Source organism: Canis lupus, chromosome 17, assembly GCF_048164855.1.
Source record: "Canis lupus baileyi chromosome 17, mCanLup2.hap1, whole genome shotgun sequence".
Classification (NCBI taxonomy): Eukaryota; Metazoa; Chordata; class Mammalia; order Carnivora; family Canidae; genus Canis; species Canis lupus.
This window is the reverse complement of record NC_132854.1, coordinates 2,680,671-2,700,388: the sequence shown is the minus strand read 5'-3', so window position 1 is coordinate 2,700,388 and position 19,718 is coordinate 2,680,671. Positions and strand designations below refer to the sequence as shown.

Sequence of the window (19,718 nt, the reverse complement as noted above, 5' to 3'; positions counted from 1 at the left end):
GATCCCTCCAGAACCTGCTCCTCCAGCCCGTTCTCGGCTGCCGTCTGTGCTCCCCAGGGCCCTCGGCTCAACCACTCCGCTCTGTGTCTTCTTGGAAGACGGGAGCCTTGGGAAATCACGTCGGTGTGTTGGGCAAGCAATCGCGTTTAGACAAACGAAATGTATTCATTGCTGCAAGCAGGGGAAGACTTTCCCAGAAGATCGACTTTTCCAACATATGCCAGGCAAAATCACACTCAGACCATAAAAAGCGTGGCCTCACATTGGGGTAAAAGCCCTCAAGTGTGATGGCCCATGTGCTGCCTATTTTTAGAATAAGGAACAGAGTTTCCAGAAATTTTGCTCCTATGGGTCGGGAACAAGAGATGATCCAGCTTCTCCACTTTAAAATGTGTATCCGTCTAAGTCAAATCATTTCAGGAAAAACAGCACGGCAGTGTCTTACAAGTACCGGTGGGGACTCTGGTTTTGTTCTTTATGAAGACTGTGTGTCGTGGAAGCCAGGGACATCCTGGACTTGTCTTTGACTCCTGGACCTCATTTCAGCCTGACCAGCTTCTGGTTCTGCGGCTGGGTGGGCTGAGCGCTGGACGGCTCTCTTTCTGTCCACCCCACGCTCCACAGACCAGATTCCAGACACAGACTCCAGACGAGGCCTTAGTTTCTGTGGGTTTTTTTTTTTTTTTCATTTCCCTAGCAGACATTTTTAAATAGCATTTGGCTAAGTTTTTCTAATAAGGCATTTTAAGTGTCCACTCTTCTTCCTTTGCAAATTATCTATCTTGTAAATTCACTTATAAGGACGTACCAGAAGGACTTGGTCAAATGCGACATGCCTGTGAACACCAGGCCTTGTCTTCTTAATCTCTGCCTTTATCAGACTCCTTTTCTGTTTGTTTTTAGGTTAATTTTATCATGTATTTTTTACATGGAATTCAGTGAATACTGGCAAATGAGTACAGCTATGTAACAACCACCAGAATCGAGATATAAAACAGATTTGTGGCCCCCACAAAGCCTCCATCTGTCCCCTCCCTCCACCTCTACCCCTGGCCACCACTGCTCTAGGTCCTGTCCTTGGTTTTGCCTTCTCGAGAATGTTGCATAAGTCAGATAGTGTAATAGCATCCTCTCAACAGGACAGGCGGCATGTGCTTCCCTCCAGACCTGTTCTCACTATTGTGTACATGGGGTTAGGGTTGGGTATTGCTAAGTGGCGTTCCACTTTATGAACATACCAGTTTGTCCACTCATCAGCCAATGGACATTCAGATTCTTTCTGGGTTTTAGCTAAAATAAATCGAGCCATTGTGAACAGTTACCTGTAGGACATATGTTTAACTTTATAAAAAACTGTCACGCTTTTCCAGAAGGGCTGCCCCACTCTGCATCTGCACCAGCAGACTCCTCTGAAGCCCCCCCCCCCCGCAGGACCCCGCAGGACCCAGGGTGGTCTGCCTGTGTGACCCACCGCCCCAGGGCTGCGGTTGTCTTACCTCAGACCTACCTGGTGGCCAGCGGTGCAGACCAGCTTCTGTGCACTCGGTTTCCATCTGCTCACCTTCTCTGAGCAAGGGTCTGTTGAGATCTCATGTGGGTTTTCTCTCATTCTTGATTTCTAGGCATTCTGTCTGTATTCTGGATAAAAATCATGTATCGGATATGTGTTCTAGAAATATGCTCCCCAGAGGCCTGCTCCTTATTTCTTGACAGTATCTTTAAGATCAAACCCTCCAGTGTTTTCATTTTTTTTTCTTTCATGGCTCATGATCTTTGTGTCTCATCTGGAAATGTTGGCCTAACCCAAAGTCACCAAGACTCTTCCCTGTGTTTTCCTTTAGAAACATCAGAGTTTAGCTCATAGGTCCAGGCACAGGACCCATTGTGACCACACTTTTGTACCTGGAGCAAGGCAAGGGTCAAGGTTTGTTTCCTTAACATGGATGTGTTCCCTTTGCATAGATGCTGGTGCTACAGTCTGTGCCAAATAATTTTGGAAAGCAGGAATTCTAAAGCCAGTATGAATCTACCCCAGATAGGTGGAACCCTTCATTTGGAACAGTACTCGTGGCAAGGCTGATGTTCTGTTATATGAAATAAGAAGCTATAGACAAAAGGTGGCAGATTTAGCAGGAGCTCTGTGTGGATTAGGCAGCTGCCCATTGCTAGTTGTGTGTTACTATACAGGTTGGGGACTATGCAAATAAGTCCACGTTATTATTAGCTTGGAATACAATGTCCGTTCATCCTGCCAGGCTCATCCAAAAAAAAAAAAATTGCTCACAAATGGTAATGATTGTCCCTAAGAACAGTAGATTCCAAGTTTTAGTGAAGGAATTGGTTTTTTTTGGATCCTAAAAAGTAGTCCTTCCCGGCTTCTGGGCCATTTTTATGTATTTTCTAACGAGCTGGGACTTGGGCTGGAATCCCCAGAGGGTCACCAAGAAGGGCAGCCTCTGGAGGGCCGAGAAAGCCTGGAATCCACTGCCAAAAGCCGAGGAAGGGAGGGGCTGCCCAGGGGACTGGAGAGGATATGGGGTGTCTGCTGGGACCCACTGCCCATAAAAGGCAAGACAGGAAGAGCAAACTTCAGAAAGAGAAGGGATTTCCTACTATTCACATGTTGGCCAGTAAGTCATGAAAGGTTTATTCTTATTTTACCAGGAAAATACTGTACTGTAAATTTAAAATCCTGATGTGCAGTGAAGCAGGTTTTATCCTTGGAAACACTTCTCTTTATCCGTCCCTGGAAAAGGAAGCTCTTCTGACGCTCCTGCCCACCGAGAACTGTACGGATAATAAGCTCTGGATGGAAACAGGCACTCCTTGGGGTGGTGGGATGGGAGGTGACGCTTGTGGGACCCCCACTGCTCACCAGTCCCGCTCCTTCATGTCAGTGTCTGAAGGCCCAGAGTTATCCACTGGTGCTCCCAGTTGATGCAATCCTACCTTTTCTCAGAAGTGAAACTTCCAAGTTCAGGAAAGCTAGTAAGTGTGTCAGGACTTTAAGAGCATTCTGTCCACCGCCGTGGTATTTAAGCAATGTGTATTCAAGTCTGGACTCATTCTATCCGCCTTTTCAGGCTTGAGGTTCCAAAGCTGACCCTGGATCCCACACATACTCCACCAGTGATTTGAAGAAGGGAGAGACAGGGAGCAGCCATCCATCCTCGCAGGGATCAAAGTTTACTCTGGCCTGTTGCAGACAGCACTGGAGCATAAGACCATGAACATTTAATTAGGAATAGTCCTTAGCAAACATAACTATTAGATTTTCCTTTGCCTGATGCCGTAAGCTCAACCTTTCTTCTAAAATCCTCCTTCATGCTTGAGATTTTTATTAAAAGATACCAGTCCTGGGCAGCCCAGGTGGCTCAGCAGTTTAGTGCTGCTTTCGGCCCAGGGCCTGATCCTGGAGACCTGGGATCGAGTCCCACATCAGGCTTCTTGCATGGAGCCTACTTCTCCCTCTGCCTGTGTCTCTGCCTCTCTGTGTGTGTCTCTCATGAATAAACAAATAAAATCTTTAAAAAAAAAAAAAAAAAAGATACCAGTCCTGCTATGGGAACGTCAGGAAGGGAAGGAGGGTGGTATGGGGCAGTGAGCCTCACACTCTGCTGCACAGAGTAACTCCTGGAGATGGTGTTCACTACACCTCGGCAGGGGTGGGTCTGGGCCAGGCCTAAGACTCTGCATTTCTCATGGGCTCCCAGGTGTTGCTGACACAGCTGCCAGACCTCACTCTGAGCAGCAGCAGTGTAATGGCAGGTGGAAGGCTTTGGGATCACCCTATCCCAGACCTAACTGCGTGACAGTTGGCTCTTTGGGGGTGATGGTCAGTCATGCATTCGGCAGGGGGTATGAAATGAGATAAGCAGTTTTTGAAAACCTGTAACAGTGCTTCATCCCAGAAGATGCACAGTTAAATGATGCTTATCTTTGTCCTGTTTCTCAGCAAGGAACACATGGATATGAATCAGATTGTCTGGTGGGTGGGGATCACATACTCTCTCCTCAGTGTCTGCTGGCTTTTAACAAATACTTTGTGGAAATACGTTTATCAAGTAAATTGCAAGAATCTTAGGAGCTTTTGAGATTTGTGCAAAGTCATCCCAACTAAAATCCAACTCTGTCTGGGGTAATTTTTGTTTTCAGTATCACTTCCAATAGAAGGAAGGGAAGATATGGAAACAAGTTTTCCTATTGTGACTTTTCCACCAAGGATGGAAGTTGAAGGTCATTAGCACAAAGGAAGATCCTTTTCATTACCTGGTCATTCCAGCCACTCATTACAATCACACTAGATGCCCTGGCGGGCAGGATATCCTCGGGGAAATCTCAGGGCTGACTGCTGAAACACAGCCAGGTCTTAGACCTTGACGTCAATGCCCATCTAGCTCTAGCAGCACAGGGCGTACCCCGTGGGCAAGAGCGAGGGTCTAGTCCCTGGGGACTAAGGTCTAATTCAGAGTCTCTCCAGACTCTTCCTGGCCCTCCCCAGGGCGGAAGCTGGATGGAATTTGTGAAATGTTCCATCTGTGAGAAGCTCAAGATAATCTCTTCAGAATGACACCACCCTCACACCCACTACGAGGGCTGTAATTTTTAAAAAATGGAAAATAACAAGTGCTAGCAAGGTTGTGGAGAAATCAGGAACTCCCACACATTGCTGCTGGGAAGGCACATGGTGAGGCCACCGTGGAAACCAACATGGCGGCTCCTGAAAAAGTTAAACAGAATTGCCCAAAGAGATGGCAATTCCATTCCTAAGTTTATACCCAGGAGAGTTGAGAAGAGGTACTCAATTCAACAGGTGTGTGCGTATCCACCGTGGCACTATTCACAGCAACGCTATGGTGCAAACACCCCCAGTGTTCATTAATGGATGGATGGACAAATTGTGGCCATTCATCCACTGAATGTGGTCCAGACATGAAAGTGAATCAAGTACTGTTTGGTGCTACCACACAGGAGAACCTCAAAAATGTTGTGTGAAGTGGAAGAAGTCAGGCACCACAGATCACATAACCTACATATGACTCCAGATGCTTGAAATACCCAGAATGGATAGATCCCATCAACACCCAGAGCAGATACCAGTCTGGTTAGGGGACCAGGGGCTAGGGTAGGGTGGTAGGGAGTGACTGCTCAGTGGGTATGGGGCGATGGAAATGTTTCAGAACCAGAGAGAGCTGGTGTTTAGAGAACATTGTGAATGTGCTGGGAACCACTTTAAAATGGCTGGTTTTATGGGAACTTCGCAGTGACAGCCTGCTCCAGAAAAGGAAAGACTCGTTTTATTCCCAAAGCCAGACTTCCCATCCAAGAAACAAAGACTAAAAAGAAGTCCACTGACAATGGCAGGAAAGTGAGTACATGATGTCGTGATCACTTTTCCCATCAAAGGGAATCAAGGAAAAGCTCCAGGAGGGCACAAGGAGACTGTGGGTTTCCATCGCAAAGATACACACGTTCCGCTTTGATTGAAAGCAGATGCACCCTCCTCATCGGCTGCATGCGGTAACCCCCCAGATGGAGACGCCACTTATAGACAGTAGAAATGATGGTGCTAATGAACAGCATTTATCCCCCAAAGGCTGCTCACTGTAAACACGGACAAGCTGCAGGCCTCACTACGATTAGGAGCAGTTGAAGGCTTAGGGGCTTGCCACGTTGTCACAAGACAGTGACATTCTACCAGCCACAGACAAAACTGAGCACAACCGGGGGAAATCCACAAAAGTCAGAATCAAACTCACAGCAAATGTTGCGTGCTGAGGCCCCTGAGCACTAGCCTGGGGTGAGTGGAGGATTCGTGTGTCCAAGGTCGGGCTGCCCACCTTCCGACACAGCCGTCCTGGAGGAAGAGGAGGCGAGCGAGGGGTCACAGTCCCCTTTTACCACGTTCTTCAAAGACTGCATACAATGCTTGTGCTCCGACTCAGTATTTGGTGATTTCTGCCTTGACTAGACCCTCTGGAACACGTAGAGGGTAGAGCTGGAGAAGCCAGTGACTCCAGAACTGGCCTTGGCCCAGAGGAAGCCCCGAGGGGACCTCTCAAATCTCCCCTTTGTTGGAGTACAGGGGTCCCCCGCTTCGGGATAGATCCCATCCGTCAATGGCACCTTAATCTCCATTGTGTATCTTCCACCCCAGAGAAATTCTTCACCTCTTCCCCCACATCCAAAAGTAGAGGGCAACGTAAGAACAGTAACAAAGCCCAGAGGTGAGGCCCCTATGGCCCTCGGCCAGGTGAAAAATAGTCCCTGGCACAGACAGACCCTGTCTTGTTTATCCATCATCCTCCAGCGAGCACTGTGCTTCCACTCTTTGGCTGTTGGGGAAGACGCTGCAGCAAACACAGGTGTACAGACACCAGTTCATGTCTCTGCTTTCAGCTTGTTGGAGTAGGAGGACCCCCAGAATGAAATTACTGGATCATCGGGCAGTTCTCTGTCTCATTCTTGGAGGAACTGCCATATGCACCCCCATCAGCTGCACCATCTCACGTTCCCACGCACAGGGCTCAGGGCCTCGATTTGTCAACATCCTTACCGGTTCAGCATTTTGTCTTTTTACTTTTTAATAATAACCGTCCATGTCCAATGGCTACGGGCATAGATGTTTATAGGTTGCAGAAACCTGTAATTCTCCTGTGTATGTAAGTAGTGTGTGTGGAGACAGGGGAGATCACTTAAACATCTGGGGATCATTTGATACCGGGGTGCAGTCCACATTTCTATATCTGTTACATGCATTATATTGAGATAGAGATAAAATCTTAGAAACTTGTGTGAAATTTTCTTTTTAGCTGAAAACACTTTTTTCTTAAAAAAAAGCCAAATAAAGTGGATCTTTTCATCCCAACCCAATACTAGCATTTCACAATAACATCACTTGAGTTTGGGATGACTTTTCCTCACATTTAATTTTGTTTAAAAAAAAAAAAAACTCTAGGACTTCTTTAAGCCAGAAATCACTGTTGCAACTGTGGCAGGAGATGGAAGTTTACATGTAATGTTCTGGGAACATAGCTCTTTGAGAATGAAAAGTGTGGTTTCAAAAGCAGCGCGATGAAAAAATGCTCATCTGTCGTTACCAATCGTAATTGAACTCTGTTGTTTCTGCAGGGCCAACCAGGGCCAGTGGGCCCCCAGGGATACACTGGGCCTCCGGGCCTGCAGGGATTCCCAGGACTGCAGGGCCGCAAAGGTGACAAGGGTGAAAGAGGGTCACCCGGGATCACAGGACCGAAAGGAGACGTGGTACGGTGACTGCTGGTTCTCCCTCCACTTTTGCAATGGGCAGTGGGTGTCCTGGCCTCCGGTAAGTTTGTTTGCCTTCTTTACAGGGAGCGAGAGGTGTTTCTGGATTCCCAGGTGCCGACGGCATTCCCGTAAGTGTTTTTATACAGTTAGGATTTTTAAAACAGTGTATGCATGCAAAGCAATAGGCTTATGACTTACAGAAACATCTCTAACTAGACCTCCTGTTTTGTTTATATCATGAGCCTGGTAAGGCTATATTGTGCATACTTTTGCCCCTGGAGTCCAGTCAAATATTGGACAGATTGTTTCCTTTGTAAACGTTCTTCTGGCCTTGGCTTCAGAATCCAGGCTACTTTGCTAAAGCCGGACATTGTTTTGTAATAAAAAGCTCAAGTGTTACTCAGATATGCTCAATAAGAGCTGATCTGGAAATTTCGGTGGAACCTGAATATAGAGCAGTGCAGCTGAGAACATGGATGTAACCAAGCCCTGCCAAACATTGGTGCAACTTCCCAAATTCTCCGAAGTCAACTACATGTAAATGCAAAGAAGAAAAGACAGGGTTTGTCTATGAGAAAATCTCCAAATGCAATAAAATGTGTTTTTCTAACCTAGTTTACTTTACTTCTTGTGGCATACAAAAATAAACAGAGCGCCTGACTCACAGCCCTCTTCACAAGGACCCGTGAGCAGATTTCCCAGGGTCTGCTTCCTGCAGATCCTGGCCATGGGGATAGATGTGTTTATCACACATGTGGTTGACCGTTGCTGAAGTTTGAGGAGGACATCTGCTTTAGGAACCTCACCCAAATGCACATGTCTGGGCCCTTCACATACCCATGCCTGTGTCAGCAGCCTGTTAGCACACACATGGGTGTGCACACAGACACACACATACACACAGATACATTCCCAGGGCTCCATGAGCAAGACCCCTGCCTTTAAGGGGAGCGAGGGAGGGAGCTCCTGAGACCCATCACCAAGAGGCCATGAATGATCTCCAGAGCCCGTCTCTCATCCAGGAGAAGGAAGCTCTCAGCTAAAGAGAGGAGGCCACCCACAGAGACCTAAGGCCTGGGTGGCGGTGACCCTGAGCATCACCTGGATGGGGGGGTGGGGGGGCTCACACGCACCAGTTACAACATACAGCTGTGGACGAGGGAGTCACTTTCCCATCAGTCAGGATCTCGAGAAATTGGCAGAGGTGAAGAACCCTTAGATTTCCAAGGGTAAACAAGGCAAATATTTTCCTACCAACTGCCTCAAACTAAATCGCCCGTTTTTAAACTGCTCTTTTGAGCTCTTTGGGCCATCCACTGGTTTTGTCTTCTGGAAGCTGAAATCTGAGTTTAAATGGAGTGATCTCATGGAAAAATATTGTAACTAATCTGAGTCATATTTTAATTTGTTTTTCCACTTGATACCCATTTAACAAGAGGAGCAAATATTTTGCAAGTCAGAGAGGAAGTATCATCACATGAGGGAGTGATCCTAGTGAGCATGGAACCAACAGGTTTCTGCAGAATCTCCATGCAACACAGCCTCGCTCGCTACCCACAGAGCTCTAGAACTGCACAAAAGTGAGCTAAAGTGCCACCCACCACCTCGAAGCAGCTCAGGAATGTAAAGTTGAAGGACCAGGCTAATTTTAGCCGTTTAGAAATTGTACATAAAACGTGATATACAGTCAGATCTTAGAGTTGTATTTAATCAGGTGTTGAGCCAAAATGAGCCATCAGCTCCATATAATTAAAATTTTTCTTTGAAGAACCATTTCAAACTAACATCAGGTTGATATATAACTTGAAATGACTTAGATCAATTCTAAGAGAGCAAGAAAGACCAGCAGCAGACAAATAATTCAGGAGAGGAGTGAAGACCTCAATGTAAGAAAAGCATCACGGAACCCCACAGATTGTGAGCAGAACACCTACTGAGCATGTTTTCTCCTGCCGAATTTGAAGGATCAGCTTCCAGGACCCCTTAAAAGCAAGCCTTTACTTGCTGCTACCAGGCAGCTATCTACACTGCCGGCTGGAGTGCTTGTGCCTCATCATTTACAGGGTAGTCAGGATTTCTCGTGTCCCCTCAGAGGGCCGACTGGAAGTCTGTTGGATCTCTTCTTATCTGACAGCGCCAGTTAAAGCAGTACCTTTGGATATCTAAAGCAAAGAAACATACAACAAAAGAAAAATGCTACTTTTCTCATCTTTCTTAATATTATTCAGAGTGCAGGCCCTCTGTGTAGGATTTGTTCATTTCTTTTGAAATGTCCCAGATTTTTCAAAGTAAATCTGAAAGGCATCTGACATGGCCTCAGAAAATCACTCTGGAACATATGTTTGGTCTGTTGTCAACAAAATCAAAATTTTAAAGAAGCTAGTAAGATAGCCTATATCTGCACATCTGCTGTGGAAGAAATAGCACGATGAGCTGTGGTCTTATGGCACACAAACCCAGCCCCTGGATGTCTCAGGAACCAGATGAACGCAGGTGGGATGCCCACAGACTCAGCCTGACTCTGTTTGTTTATTCCAAAGACACTTGATCACGATGCCCTCCCTCCCCCAACCCCAACATCTCAGAACATCTGACCTGCTTTCTCTTTGAGTTTAAAATCTAAAAAGGAGTGTTCCCCCCATGAAAGCAAATGAGAGGAAGTCCGTTCTTCTACATATGGCTCAGTCACATGAAATCCTGTCGAGGGTGCATGAATCTCTTACCATGTAGGATATGGGTCCATCAAACCCACTTTCTAAAATTCAGTTGGGCACAAAGATAAAGGCATTCTTGTTGCCTAGTCTGCTCTTTGCAGGACCTAGCTGCTTCTAGAATGATTTCTAGAATTTTTAAGCCTACTGTGTCCTGTCCCTGCGAGCAGACCCCCCAGTAGACCGACAATTTACTGCTTTACCAGAGCCCATGGGAAACAGACCTTTGTCTTGAGAGCCTTTCTCCTGCTGAGGACTGTGCCCGTGTGCCTCTGTTTACCTAAATCTTTCATTCGTCTGCTCGTTGGGGGTTATCTCTCCCCTTCGGTTCGTGCAGGGTGAGAGGGTTTAGAGCTGTTGTATCATAGCACGCATGAGAACTGCAGTGCGTATGCTGGAAGGCTTATTACTTACTTGTCTCCTCTCAGGGACACCCTGGGCAAGGTGGGCCCAGAGGACCACCTGGCTACGACGGCTGCAACGGGACCAGAGGAGACGTGGGCCGGCAGGGACTCGAGGGTCCTGCGGGCTTCCTCGGCCCTCCTGTAAGTACCAGCACAGGCACAGGGCAGGCCACGGGTCCTTGTCTCCAGGCGCTAGCTGGCTGGGACTTGTCAGCAAAGGCATGGGGGATGTCGTGTGCCTTTCGAGGGCCCATCCAGAAGGCCCTTTGAGACATGGTCGCAGAGAGACTTTCTGAGGAGGGTGGGTTGTCCCCTGTTGCCCCCACGTCGGGGGTGAGTGGGCGTGCTCAGCCTGCCTCTCACGCTGCCCCCCATCACTCCCCTGTCCTCAGCTGGCACCCCGCTGACGTGGCCCTGCAGGCAGCTCTGCATGCCTCCCCTGGGTCCAAAGAACTTCATTTTCCTTAGCCATTCTGTAAACGAGATAGGAAATAATTGATTTGGTTGATATTGTGTAGTTTTACCAATGTCAGCACAGTCTGCCCCGTGCAGCATTTCAAGTAACAGCAAATAGTGGGAATAGCAAAACTAAACTAAAAAGGCTTAAAGCTTGACAGAATGCCCTGTTAGGCACCATTTTGTTAGATTCTAAAGTTCTCTGGGACATGAGAAACATTCTCCAGCTCTGACAGGTAGAAGTGAGCTCTTTTTCATGAAAGACTTTTTCGTTTTCACCTATTTTGTAGACTCCGTTTTCAGGTCCATGCGGAGAATCTTGAAGTGGTCTGCAGGACTGTATTGCTACCCTCGTACCGGCAAAATAGTGCCCCGTCAGGGTTATACCAACATCTTATTTGGTAAAACTTTTTATCTAGAAGAGCATTTTTAAGGTTGGGGAAGAGCAGTCACACCTTCCTCCCTGTGTTTCCTGCTGAAGCTAGTGGATTTGTCGCCCCCGCCTGCAGATCCTCCTCCCTCAGCTGTGTCATTTACATGTGTTTCAACTTCTCAGTGAGGACCATCACTTCCTAGTCTGCTCTAATGTCATGAAACTTTCATCATCAACAAATATATCCATTAGCTTAAAATACTGATGTCATATACAGGCATTAAAAGACACTTATGTACATATGTATGTGTACACGTACCACATATATTTGTCAGGATTCCAGTTTTACAGAATGATCCATATCTCTCCCCAAAATGGTGCTTGAATGCATGTGTGTTAATATTTGTAGCACCCTAATGCCAAAACTAGACAAAAATATTATTAGGAAGAAAAATAACACGTTGATATCCTAAAGGGTTAATTTACTGAGCATTCATTTGGGTTTCTGAAGATCACATAAGTGATTAACATTTTAATTTTGAAGGAAAATATTGGGTAACTATAAAAGCAAAAATCTCACCTCTGTGACTGGTATTCAGAGTAACCTAAATGAGCCATAAGGACAATAGACATTGCCCATAAGGTCAGTATTTAATCACCTCGATGGCTATAGCTGCACTGACTATTAACGGGTCTTTCTGTGTTTTCTCTGTCTGCCACGTGCATGCTACCCTAGGGGCCCCAAGGACCCAAAGGGCAGAAAGGCGAGCCATATGCACTATCCAGTGTGGACCGGGACAAATACAGGGTACGTTTGCTAGATATGGGACTTGAGACTAAGCAATCAGTGTAAATACCTGAATAATAATGATGTTTTCCAAGTATGGTTGAGTTGTGAGGATGTGAGAATGAGGGGACGCCTGGGGTGGTGAAACAACCCAACACCACGATGTTAAAAATCATCAATTTCCCATTGGGGTGACATTCCACTATGGGTGCACACCTTTCCCGTATTCACAATGCCCCAGAGAGGAGCTAACATTACCAAGTCCCGGGGAGGGCTGATATAATGTATATGTTTGTTTCCAAAGTTGTGATAAAATGTAACAAAATCTAAAGATGATTAAGAACCAGAACTCTTAACATTATGTCTTCTCAACTAGGGTGAACCTGGAGAGCCTGGATTGGTTGGTTTCCAGGTAAGCTCTGTTTTTATTAGAGAATGTCCCAAGCAGAACTTTAAGGACTCGGGACTCCAAATACCAGCCTGCCTTTCTTAATAGCTGACTGTGTTGCCTCTCCTTAGGGTCCTCCTGGCCGCCCTGGGCCTATAGGACAGATGGGTCCAGTTGGAGCTCCAGGAAGACCAGTAAGTACCGGGTGTGTGGGTACTTGGACCGCTATCAAGGCGGATCTAAAGATCCAGCTTCTTCAGTGCTGATGCAAGTGGAAGCTTCACAGTACAGCTAGGATGCTTGTGGTCACTCTAGAAAGTGTCCAGATGAAATAGGTCATCCTTTGCATACATTTTGCTACTATTAAGATTGAAGAATGAGGACTTGAAATTTGTGGGCACCAGATCACCACCGACTACGTCAAATTTTGACTTGGTGCTGGCTGGGTGCCCTTCCAGTCATACAGAAGCTCTCTCAGCCCCACACTCAGCCTGCTGGTGAGGGGCCTGTCATCCCTGGGCCAAGGAGATCAAAGTTCAGTAGGTGGATAATGGGGTGGTGGACTCTGCCTGAGCATGGCCTCATGGCAGGTGTACTGCACCTGGGTGTGACTATCACCACCAGTGAGATATTAGACATCAGTTAACCAAGTGGCCCTAGTGCCCCACCCAAGTGGCAATCTACACGTGTTCTCTACCTTTGCAACTGAATGACATGGTGAGTTGCAACAGGACAGATGCCCGGGTGAAGGAGGGCTTTCCGTGGGGAAGGAAAGGACCAGAAGGGAGAAGCCACTGCCCCCACCACCCCCACTGGGCCTCTGACTCTCATTCCCCAAAAGTTTAGCAGTAAGACACACGGGCCTCAAACAACATAGGAGAGATCTGGCTCCAGGTTGAGAGAGACCGTCTTGCAGAAAACCAGTGAGATGAGGCTTATGTGATCACAGGTACTTTGCTCTCCTGCTGCACAGCTGCCGACTGGCTCACAGCTCACGTACCAGCAGTGAGGGACTTCATCTTTAAATACACAGTTCAGGAAAGTCTAGAACAACAGATTGTACCTGCCGTGTCCTGAGCTGATTAGACAGCTACAGATTCTTCTACAGGCCGTAAAATTGCCCGTACTTCTTTGTACTTAAACACTAACTGTTCTTCTCAGGTGTGTTCAAAACCTCATCCTAAGCTTAGTGTTGACACTGAATGCTTTGCAGAAAGACAGTGATGTTTGCAGATGGATTTTCAACCCTGCCATTTGAGCCTGTACATTAATTGTGTTCATGCACATTTGCTGACCCACTAGCAACAAGTGCTACACAGTGTCCTGGGGGGGGGAACCCTGCAGAGGAAGTCTCTGCAGTGACATGACCTGGGACCTTGCAGGGGATCCGAGCAAGCAGGAGTAGGACATGGGTGAAGTCAGAAGCCTGAGCTCAGAAAAGCAAGCCCAGAAGAGCTGTACGTGGCCAGCGGGCAGGTTCGGAGAGCCAGGCCTGACCCAGCCCTCCGCCTCCAGCCCTTCCTCCCTGCCCAGACTAATGTACCAGAAACCTCTATACATACTACACAGGCTTCTAAACATACTGTGGATGGCTTTCCCAGAGCTTTCTAGCAGATGTTATCTAGGTCCTGGGATAAAGAAAACAGTTTACAAATTTCTTTGTATTTATGCAGGGCCCGCCTGGACCCCCCGGACCAAAAGGACAGCCAGTAAGTTGGTTATGGGGGCAGGAGGGGGTGCTTCCATCCTTGTTTGTACCTTTCCTGACCATAGAACTACTTGGTTGACAACAATGTTATCATTTATTTCATGATGAGAATGATTTTGTAGGTTTTTGAGACTTAATGTTGTAAATGCCAAAGATAAATCCAAAGGTATGCCTGAGGTAGCCAGCACATCAAATAAGTGGACCTGTTGAATGATTCATTGTTTGCAAATCATGTAACACCTGCCATTGTGTGAAAATCACGCTGATGAGTGTTTGATTGGAAATGCAGATCTAAGAACAGCTCCCGTTTATCTGTACATGTTAATGCCCAAGAAGGGACAACATGTGGCTGTATCTGTGTGGGGGAGCCAGTGGCATCCTTCCTACTCAGACATAAGCAGGCTGTAGCAGAGGGTGATGTCAGCCTCTGGGGATCCATTAGTGATTTTCAAGTCAAGCTTGAGCCCAGAGCTGTACAGTTTCCATCAGAGAATGGTCACTAAGTTGGATGGAGCACCAGAAGGTAGGTAGCCTGTAGACAGAGCTAGGGTACAGGAGGTTGGCAAGGGGAGTCTGTGATCAAGACGTGACATGAGTCAGAAGTGCTGGGCTGTGGTCACCAACATTTAAAGACCATCCCATGGCCTGCACGAGACTGAGGACATCCCTGAGCCCACACACTCACATGTCTGCTCCACAGAAATCTCATCTCTGTGACCTCCAGGGAACCCTGGCTGCCACCGCCACCGCCCCCGCCCCCTTTCCCATCACCTCTGACATGGCTTCCGGCTGGGGCTGGAGCTCGTTAAGGCAGCTGCCCCCACCACTGGGCTCCCCACCGTCTTGCAGCCCCGAGCAGGGTGGGAACGGCCCAGAGCCAAGAGAAGCGGATGTAGGACCGGGCGGCCGAGCCCCAGGGTCGCCTCAGATCCCCACTTGGCTGCAACACAAACAGCCCTCGCCCTCCACCAGGTCACTTCCTGGGGACTTGGACGACCAGCTCGGGGGGCAGAGGGACGGCAGGGGCCTCAGCAAATCGCATTCTCATCTAGCCTGGCTGCCTTTCTGTGCTTTGATTTCAGCTCCCAGCCAGGTGGGAAAGGAGCAAAAAAGCAAAACTTAATTAAACGCTTTGTTTTTCTTTTCGGAGACGCTCTGGGCATGGGAGGGGGCGGATGGTATACTGCTGAGAGAAAGACCAGATAGTGCCCCACGTGATTCTCTGTCGTGGTGGGAATGTGGAGACCCTGGGGAGGAAGCAGAGTCGTTTGCAGGCCAAAGAAAAGAGCACGGTTTCTAAATATGCGTGAGTGTGGCGGGCTCATCTTGGACACTGGGGTCAGTTCAACACATGTCCCTCCCACTCGTGAATCTGCTGCACACTTGCTAAGTCGGCCACCCTACGCCGAGGCTCACCATCCCCTACAATCATGAAAAGGGTTGGAAGTGTTTGTGAACGTAGGGTTCTCTTGCCAAAATGAGAAACAGCTGAGGCAGAAGGGACACTGAATCGTGATCCTCGGTCTGATACAGGATCCCAGGGCAGATGGCTGCTTCCTGGGTCTGTCACTCGAAGACCCCCATCTCTGTAAACAACAGGTGTACTAACGAGTCCGAGGGACCCGGGAGCAGGTCTGAGCTCAGCCCCGCACCGTCGGTGAGGCCTCTGTCAGGGGACACAAGCTCCCACGGCCGGCGGCCGCCGTGTTGGTCGTGCGGCCACAGGGTCGCAGGGTCACAGAGCGCCAGCTCAGACGGCAGGTCACTCGGCCAACGTCCCGATCCCCAGGATGGTGAACAACAAACTAAAACATTCCCAAGGGTAACAGAATAACTGCTGTTAGTCTGTTTTCGAGGTTTTGCTTAGAGTATAAAATACAGACTTCCTAAAAGCACAGTGTATTAAAGAACAGCTCGTTGTTTTTCTCGATCCCCTTGGTTTCCATCACTCAGACCTCGTCTTGGCGAATGCGCAGGAGACACTGGGAAGTGCCACTCTCCAACTCCGTGTGGTCCCAGCCACGTTCACCTTATGTGCTACCTGGGCTCAGACTTTTATTCGGTTTATATGTGGAACTCACAAAAGAAAGGATATTAATCTTTTGTGTCCAATAGCTTTGGGGAGGAGACTCCAGAATATTCTGCAAGGATAATTGTTCAGTATGCTGCAAATAGATCTTAGGTTTATTTTTCTAAAAAATATATATATTATTATTATTATTTCACTGTGATTAATGACTTTTAAAAACTTAGAAAAATTGTTTCTCTTTTCAGGGCAACAGAGGACTTGGCTTTTATGGAGAGAAAGGAGAAAAAGTAAGGAAACAATACTGGAACGTGGAGGTTTTCTTAGTTAGTGGTTAGGAAGTAAATCGTTTTAACGAATGCTTTCGTGCAGTTATCTTTTGACCATTTGCATAGGAAATAATCACTGTAAAGTGTCAGGCTTTGGAAGGGGCTCCAACCATAGTGATGGCTCTCTGAGACTGTGAAAGCCAACAGTGTAGGTTAGCCCCGACCAGACCTCTGCTATAGACATGACCTTGGCTATCTGCAGCACCCACAAAGTAAAGGCATTGCCTGAGGTGTCCCAACGTGGGGAACCCCAGTGATTGAGCAGACTGAGGTGATACCCACAGGCCCACTCAGGGACCAGGCGGCCGGGCCCAGCAGGAAGACCCCGTGGGTGCCTGTAAATCACTGCGCTGCCAACACAAAAGGACTGCAGGCCTTCAAGAGCATCACTTGAGGCCATGTGTGTGAAAATCTCAACAAGCAAAGCCTCACCAACACGTAACCCATCGTGTACACCACAAAGCCACCTGCCCACCATGAAATATGTTTGTTCTGTGGCCTCACCGTTTGCCGATTCTCATTTTGTTTTCTGCTGTGCTTTTTGATCAAACAGCACACTAAGTGGAACCCAGTACTGCTCAGATCTAGAGGGAAAGACTTCTTTGTGTTATTACTGTAGAAAAAATTTTAAAAGCATGCCATTGAAAGATCCAAACGCATATGATGAAATATGATGGAACAGTAAAATAACATAAAAAGAAGAAAAATATAGGAAGAAATCACTGGGTGGAAGGGAGATTAGACATGTCAAGCAGAATGAAAATGAAGTGAATGTCTATAATCTCCAAAGAGTTGATTCAAAATTTTTTTTAAGATTTAGTTTATTTTATTTAAATTCAGTTTGCAAACAGAGTATAACACCCAGTGCTCATCTCATCATGTGCCCTCCTTATGATTCAAATATTAATAAGAAAATATCAGTGCCCTAATAGGTAAAGGGGAGGTGAGCAAGCAGTTCCAGGCATTTTTTAGATGTGATGTTAGTGGACTCTGAGAATACACCACAGAGTCCTCCTTTATACAGCTGGTAGGTCCTGTCACTTCACCCCTGGTCATACTATGCGACATCTGGGCCCAAATTTGTAATATATAGTTTACCTATGGAAGTACCAAAGAAAAGACAGTAAGTTTCTCTTTGTGTCAATTAGTTCCTGGGAGGTGAAGCCACGTATCAGGCAGGAAACCTTGTCTAATAATGTTCCAGATTGATAGGCTCCTCCTGGTCTGTGCATCACATGGAAAGTGTTTCTTGCTAATGTTAAAAATGCAAACTTAAGATACATTTTATTGAAGATGCTACCTTTTATAATATAAAAACACCTTAACTGGTGAAACAGTGGTGAAACTGGTCTCATCTTTCATATTTTAGGCATTTCTTATACCTTAGCCCCAATCTTGGAAAGCAATAGAGTAATACGTTGATAGGAAGACATTTAGCTTGTGTACAGAAATTCATCCTAAGGAGATAACACCACAGAAGCGAAGGCAGCACAAACTTGTGAACAACTTAAACAACTTTTATGAATAAATTATAAATGACTATTAATGCAGAGAGGACACAAATAATTTTCCATTGTGACCATTTTATTTTCCACTGTGATCATAATATTACAAAATAGATATACTTGTGGTAAATAATATGCAAAAATAGAAAGCAGTTAGTGATGATGAAGCTTGATACTGTCTTTCCAAGATAAAGATTACTGCTTCTCCTAAACCATTCACAGGGCGACATGGGGCTGCCAGGACCCAATGGGATTCCATCAGACACCCACCATGCCATCATAGGACCCATGAAGGAAATGTTCCACCCAGATCAATATAAGGTAAAGAAGCTTCAACAAAATTGACTATATTACTGGTAAAACTAAAATAAGGAGAAGGGAAAAAAGGAACTTTCTTCGATCTTTTAAAACAATAACAAAGTGGGAGGGTCCTCACCATCTAACTGGTACATCAGGTGTGAAAACACTGCCCATGGTCACATAGGTGCACTGGTCTGTTGTCTTAAAAAATTGTAACAAAAAAAAAAAAAATAACAAAAAAAAAATTGTAACAAATTTGAGACAATACGAGAATTCATAAAACAAACTCAAATGTATCCTTAGTGTGCAGATCTCCTGTGTAGGCATAGGTCAATGGTCAGAGCATAATTCAAAGCCAGGATATGGAGCTATCTGAGCAAAATGTTGTATTTGGCAAAAATGAACCTACTTTTACTTTTTGTTAACGTGGAGCATCGGTTGTGGGTATTTTGCATCAAAGTCCAGTCTGATTTTTATAATTTCCATGAATATTTTTGTCTGATTAAAAGTGTATACTCTTGGAATCTAAATAAAAATTAACACTCACTTTGCCAAACTCACTCACTCAAACGGGCCACTTAACCTTTCTAATGTCCCAGCTCCCTTGTGCTAATTGAAGATGGTAACACTCAACCTCATATTGCTGCTGAGTGGAGACCACGTGAAAACCTCAGATTAGGTCGGGCACAGGCGGTGCCTGGGAACCAAAGTAAAAACCCCAAACATAGAATCTGATTCCAGCTCCCAAGTGTCTGTCCCGATGGGGTTCGGGTGGGAGAAGGCAGGCTTAGGGAGGAATCAGTCTGGGTGGCTGTGCCTGACTTCAAGGGGACAGGGTGGCGTGGCCATGATGGTGTGAAGCAGAATTCAAGGGAGAGTGCAGCAGGCACAGGTGGCAGTGAGCCAGCTAGTTTAGGGCAGGACGTCCCTGGACAAGCAGGCAGGGGGGCGCCCCGTCCAGTCATCAGGTGGGATCCAGGCGGAACTCGGGCTCCTGGTGGGGCCTCAACCATCAGCCAGATGATGGAGCTCTGCCCCGTCTCAGGACAGGAGCCAAGGGTGCAGTGAGGCCAGAGCAAGTTCAACCCATGCCGAGGGGTTCAGGCTCTGGGGCATCAGATTTCCTTCATCTTCTGCCACCAGGATGGGCTAGGGCTGGGGCCACAGGAGGCCGCTGCAGGCAACAGGGGTCCTGGGTGCTGTCCCAGCAGAGATGGAAAAAGAACCCAGCCAGTCACTACATTTCTTTAACCCTTTTAGACTAAAAGGAGTGGGGAAAATATACCATATAAAATTGACACCGCTTTCCAAATAAAGTCTCTTTTACCTGGGGTTTTATTTTTTTGAAAGATTTTATTTATTTATTCATAAGAAACACACACACAGAGAGAGGGGGGGGGGGGCAGAGACACAGGCAGAAGGAGAAGCAGGCTCCATGCAGGAAGCCCAACGTGGGACTTGA

The 19,718-nt window shown here is 46.8% G+C and overlaps 1 protein-coding gene across 3 annotated transcripts in view; it reads left to right on the top strand.

The window, feature by feature from the left end:
- The window catches only part of COL4A2 (collagen type IV alpha 2 chain), a 169,700-nt gene that overhangs the window by 94,793 nt on the left and 55,189 nt on the right, over positions 1-19,718 (top strand). For all 3 annotated transcript variants that reach the window (XM_072782394.1, XM_072782395.1, XM_072782393.1), the window contains exons 5-13: positions 7,132-7,266; positions 7,353-7,397; positions 10,409-10,525; positions 11,950-12,021; positions 12,377-12,412; positions 12,520-12,582; positions 14,062-14,097; positions 16,371-16,412; positions 18,179-18,277. In XM_072782394.1, coding sequence (XP_072638495.1) covers positions 7,132-7,266; positions 7,353-7,397; positions 10,409-10,525; positions 11,950-12,021; positions 12,377-12,412; positions 12,520-12,582; positions 14,062-14,097; positions 16,371-16,412; positions 18,179-18,277 — 645 coding nt within the window. The remainder of the gene's footprint in view (positions 1-7,131; positions 7,267-7,352; positions 7,398-10,408; positions 10,526-11,949; positions 12,022-12,376; positions 12,413-12,519; positions 12,583-14,061; positions 14,098-16,370; positions 16,413-18,178; positions 18,278-19,718) is intronic.